Below are 12,080 nucleotides of genomic sequence, written 5' to 3' on the forward strand. Positions count from 1 at the left end.
AAAATTAGTTTCTTTGAGACTACAATTCCTGACTTGGCTAAGTCACTCACTTGTGTCTTCACAGTTGTTCTGGGCTCTTTAGACACATCTCTTACTAAACTTAGCCCAAAAAGTAAGGAAATTTGTGTTTGGTAGATTATTTCTCTGTTGTAACAATGTTTTTTGGCAATAAATCTTATTCCGTTGAAAAGCCTGTTGATTTCCCTTTAGAATGGTGCAACATTTGTAAGGAACATGCCTTTGTGGGATGAGCAGCAGAGCTGAGTATATGGGTTGTGCCCATGAAAAATTTGCCAACTCGTCTGCCTGTAGGAGGCATTTCTCCTACAGGTAGAGTGACCTTAGAGCATACAGAGGTCTTGGTGGTGAGGTAGCCATCCTTGTGAATACCTCTTTGTTTTCAAAATGCCTTTGAAAGTCACCAGTAAAGAGGGTCATGTTTTAAACTGTAACACCAGCACTTGTTAGCTTTAGTGCTGGCCCATTCAGTGCTTCTGTTGCAGAGCAGACATGCTGTCAAAAATGCAATGCTTACGCCTCGTAAAGTGATCAGCAGGTATCCATTGCTGATACATAAAGCTTTCTAAGCCTTCCCTGTACAAAGTGTGCTCCACATAGATTAACATGAGGGATTTGTGAACAGGAGTCTTCAATTAGCTCTTGCATCCAGTAGGTCTAAGGAGCATTTCACTTTATGCTTCTTCGGGCTGGGGCAGAACAAACATAGCGCCTTCAGATCAAGTTACTTTTTTAGTAGTTTATATATTTTTTAATTATTCTGAACAGGGCTGGGCGATATGGCCTAAAATTGATATCCCGATATATTTTTGCTTTGTCCCGATACACAATATATATCGCGATATTTTGAAATGGCCTCTCAGCAGCTGTATAATGTTTAATTTAGCCCCAAATGACACTAGTTTGGTTATTAAAATAGACAGTTCTATTGGATTTTTAATACAATTGTTTGCAGAAAGTAAAAATCAATATAAAGTCAAATGTGGCAGTTTTATTTTGAAAGGGACTTCATTCAATCTTTTACTAATAAATCAAAAATACTTAAATCATGAAATACTCGGTCTTTTACAGTGTATGGAAAGTCCTGAAATGTGTTCTATGTTATGTTTACTAATGCTGACTATAAAATGATTATTTTCCTCATTAAGGTGAAGCAAACCTACTTGGAACTCATCAATCATGCATGCAGTAAATGGCCAAAATCCTGCAGTCTAGTCCACCATTCAGGCTCACAGCTGTGATTGTATTAGTCCATTATCTGTGCTGATGAATGCTGGAGCAGTTTCTGACAAGTTTATAAAATGAGAGTGTCTTTAGACCTTATTCAAGAAACTGTCCTGTGTGATCATAGGGGAAAAAGCTTGTCTGGAGGCAGGAACATTTTAACTTCTTGTTGTCTGTGTTTTAAACTGTAAGGCTGAGATAAGTCTCCGTAGTTGAGGAGAAGTGGATCACATTTGTCTGCTGCTGGGCTGTCTTCTCTCTAAAATGTATGACTCTGGCAGGGAGTTTTCAGCAAAATGCTCACGCCCAGGTAAATCTCATATTCTGGGTTAAGTGTCTTTTCAACAACACTGGGCGCATGTCTTTAGCGACGTGTTGTGTTACTGCTGCCGTTGTCTCTGAGTCATCTTGTGGCATATTTTAACGATTACCGCGTGAGTTAGACCTCTTCCTTTTCAAAGTTGAACGACTGCTCAACGCTGCAGATCCAGCATTGTTTCTTGCTGTCTCAAAAGTCAGCTAACTCCCCGCTAACTAGCCATGCTGCTCTGTTTACCTTCCTCTTTCATTGCTTCTCGCCGCTGATGCGCATGGGCACAGGAGTTTTCTGGATGGGCGCAGCCGTGCAGGAGAGAGAGTGAGCTCTCTGTTGTGAGAGATGCACGCTGACGGCTCAAAACATAAAACATCAAAACTTAACACATAATTTACACTAGATACTCGCGATATAGTCATTTTATACATCGTGGGTGGCAAAAGCCGGGATACATCGAGTATACTCGATATATCGCCCAGCCCTAATTCTGAATCAAAAAATCATTATTGATTGTTATAGAGCAGCACGTTTCATCTAGATACAAATTAAGCTGTAACTACTCCCCTGATGAGGTGTTTTGTCCATTTCTAGCTATCTGTTGATGATCTGTAGATTCTGACTTCATGAAGCGTTGATCATTTGCTGGAACCGAGAAAAGGGTTTTCTGTTGGCTGCGTGTGCAGCAAAAGCCTTGCAGCTTATCTGATTGGCTGAATTATGAAATTCTATCCATCTTACGGCTCCTGGAAACGACAAAGGTCATCCTATTGATTAGTGACTTTGTTTTAATTCCTCCCTTCAGGCCTTTTCTCACCTCCACTGAGTCCATTGATTCTAAAACCACAGTGACAGCTCACTGAAGCTATGAATTACCAGCCAAATAGTGATGTCACTGACCCACCTCCTCCTTGTTGGTTATATGTGACTGCTTTTCTGTAACAGAGTAAATGTTGAAACCCGGTCACCTTTTGTGATGGTTTGTTTAGCCCTGCAGTTTTAATGATGGGCTGTGTATGATCTGTAACTATTGATTTTAAACTTCATGAATGATTCACTGAAAGACTGAATGGAAATGAATGTATGCGCACCTACATACTGCTGTCTAACAGGAAAACTAATGAGAATTTATTGTGAATAGTGACTGTAAGAATATGATAAATTCAATATGTTACATGCTTCAGTTTTTAGTTTCAAACCCTCATTATGCCTTACAGTCTAACAGTCTGTAATGTCCTGAATCAGTAATATAACACACTGTTGTTTTTCCCTCCTTTACACATGTAATTCTGGATGGAAGAAACATATTTGCACACAGGATTGCAGAGGTTCACATGGTGTTTAGTTCCCTAAAGCACAGCCTTCTTCTAATTCAGTTTCTTTTACTCTCCATGCTTCCCTCTTTATCAATACAACTTTCTGGTGGGCTTTAGGGTTAGCCTGCGGGTGTTTCAAGCGGAGTTTCACAATATGTGTAGGTGTGTGTGTGCGTGTGTGTTCTTTTACACTGGCACCAGCACCCTGTGAGTAGATGTTTATCTAGCTGGCGCCAACTGATTCTCTCACCCCACTGCTTCTTCTTACCCTCCCCACATTTTTTTATTATAAAAATGACCACCCTTACTACTCAGTGCAACAGAATCTATAAATTACATCTAATAAAACTAAAGTGTAAGACACTGTATTATATTGTATCCTATTGAATTAAGCTTTACCATAAGATAAATTATACAATGTGGCATATCACATCATATCATATCTTATTACATTGCATCACACATTGCACATTGTATGTTGTCGTATCAGATCTTGTATGAAATGGTATGGTATGGTATGGTATGAGATATTATGAGATGGTATGAGATAGTACAGTATCATATATTGTCGTATTGTACCATATTGTATCATATCATAAACTACATTACATACATTACATACATACATTACTACATATCGTATCTTACTGTATCATGTTGTTTGTTTTTGTTTTCATTTTGGAGCTGTAAAGTGTGTTGAGCTATTGGTGGGTTCTGTTATTCAAATTACTTTTAGTGACACTTTATAACTCACTGATTCCGCCCATTTTTGTGACAATTTTTTTCAATATTTGAGATTTTTTTGCCTCTTTTAATTTTTTTTTGTCAGTCGTTGTCCATTCATTGCCACTCATGACCTATTTTTGTGACTTTTAACCCCCTTTCACTACTTTAGCTGCCCATTTAAAGAAAATACTTTTTAACCATTTTTGCCCCAGTCCGTTGTTGCCACTTTTCACCCAATTTTGCCACTTTTTGCCCATTTTGCCAGTTTAAACCAATTTGAACCTCTTTTTTGTTGCTTCACACCATTTTTCTGCCCATTGTTGGCCCATTTTGACTTTCTTAACCCCTTTTTGCCACTTTTATCCCATTTTTTGTTTCCTTGAACTCTAACTTTTACTCATTTTTGCCAGTCTGTAACCACTTTTCATCACTTTCATCACTAATTCTATTTTTAAGAAAAGGGTTTATATTTTCAACAATGGACCATGATTTTGCTTATTTGGCTGGGTTGCGGAAAGCTCTCCCCTTTCTCTCCTTTTAAAGGGGCTTGCGTATGGTATGTTGTCATATCATATGTTGTACTGTATCGTATTGTATAGTATCTACGTTGTTGTATTTCATGTTGTTATGTCATATGATGTTGAATCTTTTCATACTGTATGTATTATACTGTGTATAAACACACAATATAGCCATTTTATGCAAATGAAAGATGTCTTCTTTTTAATGTTTCCTCTTAAATTATAGTTTTGGTTTTACTATTACATTAACGTTCCTATAATACCGTCATCTTTGCATATTTACACAATGATAAGACATGACAAAACCCTCCCTTGTTGTATTGTGAAGTCACTGTCAATCTCCCGTTATTCCCAGCCTCTCTGTTTCTCCACTCACACACACAAAAACAAATCAGTACCACCACCCAACCCCAGTCTGCCTGCCCACCCAGCAGGCCCTCTCCATGGGCAGCCAGAGCCCAGGGCTTTCCCAGGGTGTCGGGTTGACGGTTGGACACCCCCTCCCTGGTCAGGACTGTTGTTACAGAGGGTCATCTGTCAACATTGTTTCCATTTAGACAGTGAGAAAAACAGGCAACTGGAGAAAAGCAGAAGTCATTAGGGAATCCAAATGCACCTAGTTAATAGATCCTTTTACCTGTATCAATATTATTCACACAGCGGTGGTTCTGTCTGCTAAATAGAAAGAGATAGAAGGGTACGCTCAAGTTTCAAAGTCACTCATCATGGCTGTTATGGAACTGACAAGGGAACAAGGGAGCTTTGGTTTCCCAGTACATACTCTTTAAAGTATACAATCCTTTAACAAAGTTATCTTTATTTCACTCCAAAAAAAGATCAACAAGTGAGACATTACACAGCTTATTCTGTTGGTTTTCCAAAATCACTGCTACCATCTAGTGGATGATTGTAGTAATTACATCTGTGCTCAGTAAGTGTTTATCTTCCTCTCTGACTCTTTTGTCTACTGTATGTACTTTAGTGTGTATATTTGTGTGTGTTTTTATGTGTATTTTTAGGATCATGAAGTTCCATGTGGCCAAAAAGAAGTTTAAGGAGACACTGCGTCCGTATGATGTGAAGGATGTCATAGAGCAGTACTCTGCAGGACATCTGGACATGCTCTGTCGCATCAAGAGCCTTCAGACCAGGTCAGTGAGTTAGTTCCTGCTTTTTTAATTAAAAAATGTCTCTTTTTTGATATTTCACTACATACCTTAAATGTTTATTAAGAGTTTTTTTTCTTTACTAGAACTAACAGGATGTTGCTGTCATTGCTGCTTCAAAAGTTTCACTCAAAAGTTTCCCGCGGGATTAAATTAACCCCTTGTACCCTGATCTTACCTTGAATTATGTGCAGTCATATGTTATGTATTTGAATATGTTTGTCCCTCTCTCTCCCAGACTAGACACAGTAGTGGGTCCCCCTCCAAGACCTTTCAGCAGCCGCAACAAGACCTTTTCCTCTCCTTCCCTGCATTTATATTACAGCCAGGCCAGGAGGAAACAGTCTTCACCGGGGTTAGACCACACCCCAACCTGTTCTGCTTGTCGTATTTCCTGCTAACATAACCAAACTATGATGTTGTCACACGTTAGTCAAGTAGCATCTGTATACATGGTTTGCATTTTTTTAAAAACCCTCATCATCCTTGCATGTAGTTCTCCCATTTACACAACTGAATTTGGATTTAGGGCTGATTTAGATTCAACATAGAGTGTGAAAGTCAGTGTTTGCTGTCCCTCACAATTGTTGAGCTTTTGCTTATTTTTTGTACTTTTGATAATACTTTGGCTTTTAAGACACATTTTCACAACCCAAAGAGGAATTATAGATACCAGTAGTGCAAAATGAAGTAATATTCACTGCTTGTTTTAACCTGCAAACCCCAATTCTAAAGACAGTTAGGACATTGCATGAAATATGGGTAAAAACAGAATGCACTGACTTGCAAAACCTACTAAATTCAACTGGATACAGCTAAAAAAAACAAGATACTTAATGACCAAAATGATAAAATGTATTGTTTATATAGAGTATACACATATTCTAATTTTATGCCCTCAACATGTTCCATAAATTTGCTGTCAGGTCCTTCAGGCCAAAGAAGAAAAGGACTCTTACAAACACAAGACTCAAAAGCCATCATCTGTGATGGTGGAGTGGTAATTTGATGCCTTGGCAATAATAGCTTGCACATCTGTGAAGGCAACACTCACTGAGCGGCACCAACAGGTTTTGAAAAAATTTAATTCATCAAGACAACATCCTTTTCAGGGACATGCTTATTTCAGCAGGAGAGTACCACAACACATCCCATTAAAAATATACATCAAGCAATAATGGAAGAGAATTCATACCCCAAAGCCTGCAGGCTGCAGACAGTTCATCTCAGATGGCATTCTCACAGACTGTTCATCTGTATCAGAAAGGAAGTGCCGTAATTAGCCGGTACAATGTATTTTCTGGTTTTGGACTTTCTTTCTTTGAAATTGAACTTTATTCATCAACAAAGTCTGGCAGTTATATTCGTGAAATAACCACATTGCAATCATTACAGACTAAGCAACCTTTCATAAAGAAATTTGGATGAAAATCAGAAGTCTTATCTGGGGTTAAATCATATAGACCCATTTTAAAAGTAGTTACACAAACAGTGGCTAACTTTAGCTTCACTAGCTTTAGCTAAAGCTAACATAGCTACGCTGGCTACATTATTAAGACCCTGCATAGACCAATGTAGTTAAGTTCGCTTTAGCACAGTAGCAATGTGAGCTTTAGCAAACATAGCTAAAGCCACCTGGACTGTGTAGATGACATAGGTACGTAGCTCACGTAGCTCACATAGCTCACATAGCTGCTTTGTGAGCTTAGTTATAGTACACAGGCTATGTTAGCTACATGGCTACATTATCTGCATAGCTTACACAGCTAACGCAACAGAGCTACATAAATGACGTTTTCTGTGTTAGCAAGTTTTCTTGGAGGACAGTCATTCTCTCTATAAGCACACTGTTCACTTGTGAATAAAGGTTGAAAATAATCTGCAAGGCACTGTACTCTGTTTCAATTCACATGTACATGATGTCCTAACTTTTTTTTTTAGAATTTAGGTTTTTATTTGTAGTCATAGATAGATGAAGTATGCTAAAATAATCCTGGATGATTTATGGTACAGACAGCAGAAAATTGTATAAATCACTTTTTTGATTCACTGTGGCAACATGGTCATGAACGAGAAGATACATTTGATCAAAAACAATGACATTCATTCTCTTAATATTTCATGATATGATTGATATAAGTAGGAACATAAGAAAATAGTACACTTAATTTGTCCAAGTCAAAATGGTTTGATGCAGGATTTAAAGTATTTCACATAATTAAAACAAAACTTTTCAAAGGAAGTGTGACTTACATCTATGCTGTGTGAATGGCAGTGTTGTAGCTGTTACCTGAGTTGCTATTAGTACCTCCTGGGAATAACATAGAGCTTGTTTTCTGAACCTGAAGGCTAGTATGGTGTGTGTTTATTGGCATAAACTGTAGATATGCACAGACTAGTCTCTGTTACTGTAAGTCTTCTTTATTAATATTGTATTATAGCAGGTTTGGACAGTTGTTGATTAGAAAAGCTGAATGTAACATCATCACACCATCATGGCAATATGGAAAAGACAAATTGAAAACATAAATTATTTATCTAACCCATATTTGCCACTTTGACTTGTATCCTCTGTGTTTATCTACACGACTATGTCATTTGTTATTAAATAATGTTGGACTTGATTTGATCATCTATCCACCTGTGCTTCATGCTTCTGTGTGTATGTGTAGTTCCAGTTTGTATGTGTGCTTTGTTGTGGGAGTGTGATGAATCTGACCCAGTCTTTCTCCTGTCTCCAGACTGGCCAGTGCAGCGAGCTCTGGTCCCAGCCTGAGTAGCCGATCCCGGAACATGTCCTCTCCTGCTCTGCACTATTATTACACCAACAACAAGAAGAAGCCTCCTGGCTCAGGGTTACTTTAATTTCACTAATTTAAGTTGAACCCATGCTAGAATCACATTAGTTGTCCCCATAGGCACCATTAGCTCCCCTGCAGTCCCTAAAAGTGTCAAATCACAACAGACATGCTTGTAGAAATACAATTAAACACCATGTCTTTCTTCTAATACCACATGGTTGGAGTTTGCATTTTATAATGTTATTAACAAGATTAGACAGACACACCCAGAAAAAGGTTTTGAAATAAAAGCCTAATAAATGTTAATTCTAAATACTCCACCTCCATCCATTTGGTAAAATGTGTAATAACTAGGTCTGACACATTTGCATTGATTACAAATTCATACTAACATAAATACAAACACAATCACAAACATTTCCCCCCCTGTTGCTTCATTAGACACTGTTCATAGTTCTTTTCTTCTTCTCTTGTCCCATTGACAAAGAGGGGAAACATTTCCATTTGTGATCAAGTGGGATTGTTGCTAACTGTGTGAGATTAACTGATGCATTTTGTGGTGGATACATTAAAATAATGTGTGAGATGCTTCCTGGTTCCTGGCTTTAGCTTGCGAGATCAAAAAGAGATCACTTTTTAACTTCACTAACTCATCCTTTTTAAGGGTTTGTGGTAGGGATGCACAATAATGCATTTTGACAATATTTAATATGCCGATATTTACAAATTATATTTAGCTGATACTGATTTAGTTTAGACTTAAAACATCAGTCCTTTAGTCACACATTTTCATTTCAAAGTGTATGGATGATGATGAATAGAGAAAAAGTGAGTTTTAGGCTGTTGGTCCAGCCTAAAACTCATAACTTATTTGTTTGTAAAGCCGACAATTACAGCAGATATAGGCAGATTTTTTGGGGGAAAAAATATTGGTTTTGAAAATCAGAGGAAACTTTCATATCTGGTGATACAGATAATTCACTTTATAATATCTGCCAACACGGCCACCCATTGGGGGGGGGGGACTTCCTGGGGCCCAGACAAATTTAGGGCCCAAGGAGGTCAACAAAATCATGGACCATTTTCAAGTAAAGCTGTGATAACTTATATTGTATTATTTTACCTGAATGATAACAATTCTTATCAAAGCAACAAATAGATTTTTATTTATTGATGCCATTGTCTATAGCATTTTAAAAAATGTAAACTACTTTCCTTATGATATGATTAGAATGTGGCAAAAAAGGGTGGGGAAGGTGGTGAAAGTGGATTTTTAAAATGGCAAAAATGTAAAATATGCAAATAGTAAAATGCAGTAACAGTAGAATTGGCCACAAATAGGGGTAAAAAGTTGTGAAAAGAGGTTAATAGTGGCAAGAATGGATCAACAAATGCACCTGTAGTCAGAAATTGGCAAAAATGCTTTAAAAGAGACTAAAAAGGGGGGAAAAGTTGTTAAAATGGGATTTAAAGAAAAGCAAAAATGGGTTCAAAGTGGCAAAATTTGTTTAATTTTGCAAAATTGGGCAGGAAAAGAGATGAAAAGGGTTTGAACTGTGGCAAAAACTGGTAAAAAAGAAAGAGGCAAAAATGGATGATAACTGTGCAAAATTGATTAAATGTGGCAAAAAATAGTGGCAAAAATAGGCGGGAAACATCCAATCTATTCCATTTCACTTATAAAACACATTTTAAAAGAATTGAAGTTCTCCAAAGTAAAAACACATAAATAAAAAAATAGGAGGAAGAAATACAAGCAAATAAAACACCATAAAATCAATAAAAGGAAGTAAAAACACATAATAAAAACAGAAAATCAAATAAAGGCTGTAAAAACAGAGATAAAGAAATTTTTCAACAAGTCACACTCTGTTTTCTGTTTTAAACTTATTTAGCCTATAGAATTTAGGTGAAAGCTTTGAATACTTTTTGAGGAAAGGTTTGTTAAACTTCAGATACCTTTTATACCCATATTCTTCAACGTGGTCTCTGCTTTAAATGTTTGGGTGTTTTTTATTGTAATCCAAATTTATATACATAGTGCTCATAGTTATTGCTCTGTCCTTCTGTTTTCGTTTCTATGGATTGTTACTGGATGCCTTTTCTTGTGATTTTTTAATGTATTTTAATTTTAAAGCCCACGGTAAAACCTTACAAATGGAGCACTGTATGGGATCCAGTCTGAAGATGTTGTTCTCCTTTATTCCTGGAACAGTACCATTTACATTGTTTAACTTTAGGGCATTGACACAGCCATGTCATGTGTGTTGGGTGAAATACTAACCCTAATCTAAACATCCTACTGCTGCTTTAGGTTTGTTATTGGGATAACCTGGAATGAAGCTTGGGTGCCTACTTACATTACCACATCAGTATTTTTGATCATATTGACCTTGATATCTGTGTCTGTGTGTATCAGGGTGGATCAAATTCTGGGAAAAGGCCAGATTCCTGTGGATAAAAAATTGAGGGACAAACTGCATCCAGATGGAGATTCCCTGGAGGGGATGAGCATGTTGGGACGTGTGTGTAAAGTGGAGAGACAGGTGAGGACATACAACGTAAACACATTAATTTCCAAGGCCTTTCTGCCCAATAACTTCATGTTGTTACAAGGAGTGCACATATGCTGTTAATCCACATTAGTAGATTGGGAAATATTTAGGGCTGTCACGATTAATAGCAATTTATTATGATCTACTACAATTAGTGCACTTTTTTTTCTTTTAATCACAATCAATAGCATGCTTTATACCTTTCAACAAACTTTGGTAAGCCACTGCAGCATCTCCCTGCAGCCACAGTGATGAAAAATAAGTCCACCATTAATCCATCACTTTAAAAAACTCACAGAAAGCTCAGCAGACAAGTCAAAAATCCCCATTACATCACAAGTCTCATTGGCTCATTTTTTTTTATCAAAATGTTCCATCAGGGGTTGATATCTTTTATAACTCATCCTTTATGACTAAATCAAGGTAAAGAGCGAATCTTAATCAGAGGTGTCTCTATGCCTGTTTCTACCAAACATAATTTCATACTGATAAACAGACGTTGTTTTTACGTATTTATTTATCTGGTAATATGTACACATTCTGAATTTGTAAACAAAGATGAAAACAAAGATGGGAGCATGTTTTGCCTGCTGTTGTGTAACATCACCTTCTTCTTACAGTGCTCTATAAATGTCTAGGGATTTAAGATGTTAATTGTTGGAGTATTGAAAGTGGAATTCTTTACCATTCTTGCCTTATGTACATTTCTGTTGTCGTATTTTGTGCCTCAAAAACACCACACATTTTTGAGGGGTGACAGATCTGGACTGCATGCAGGCTAGACCTGTACCTGCAATCTTGAAGCCATGCTGTTGCAACTCATGCAGAGTATAGCTTGGCATTGCCTTGCCTAGATTAGCAGGGATGCCCCTGAAAAAATACTTTCTTGATGAAAATATAGGTTGCTCTAAAACCTGTATATAGTCACAGTATTAACCCCTCAAAGCCTGTTGTCGCATATTTGATACATACATTTATCTAATCAATATGATCATAAATTACTAAAAAAAAACTTTTGAGTACAATCTGAAAAATGATTAAAAAAATGCCCTCAAGTGGATTATCATTTACCAAAAACACCCAAAGTATCAAAAGATATACAAAAAAATATAAATATTAAATTTTAAATTTTATGGAAATTTGAATGTTTTTTGGTTTCAGTAGAAAGTGAAATAAACATTTCAGTTCCAAAAAAATTAGAATTTTCTTGCTATAATTTGTGTTTTCAGGCTTTAAGGGGTTAATGATGCCTTGACACATGTGCAAGTTACCCATGCTGTGAGTTCTAATACACCCCATACCATCACAGATGGTTTTTAGCGTTTGAACTTTGCACTGATAATAATCAGGATGACACTTTTTCTCTTTGTGTCCAAGATGTTTTTAAGCATTCCACAAATGTCCCAGTTTTTTTCTTGCCCCTGTGCCAACTTTCTAGGG

General features: G+C 37.0%; 1 protein-coding gene across 4 annotated transcripts in view; it reads left to right on the plus strand.

Moving 5' to 3' along the window:
• The window catches only part of kcnq5a (potassium voltage-gated channel, KQT-like subfamily, member 5a), a 148,428-nt gene that overhangs the window by 129,422 nt on the left and 6,926 nt on the right, over positions 1–12,080 (plus strand). For 2 of the 4 annotated variants that reach the window (XM_041789413.1, XM_041789412.1), the window contains exons 12-15: positions 5,138–5,269; positions 5,523–5,639; positions 8,026–8,139; positions 10,505–10,631. In XM_041789413.1, coding sequence (XP_041645347.1) covers positions 5,138–5,269; positions 5,523–5,639; positions 8,026–8,139; positions 10,505–10,631 — 490 coding nt within the window. The remainder of the gene's footprint in view (positions 1–5,137; positions 5,270–5,522; positions 5,640–8,025; positions 8,140–10,504; positions 10,632–12,080) is intronic. The other 2 variants (XM_041789414.1, XM_041789415.1) reach the window with 2 other exon arrangements.

This window comes from Cheilinus undulatus, linkage group 6 (assembly GCF_018320785.1).
Source record: "Cheilinus undulatus linkage group 6, ASM1832078v1, whole genome shotgun sequence".
NCBI classification, from domain to species: Eukaryota; Metazoa; Chordata; class Actinopteri; order Labriformes; family Labridae; genus Cheilinus; species Cheilinus undulatus.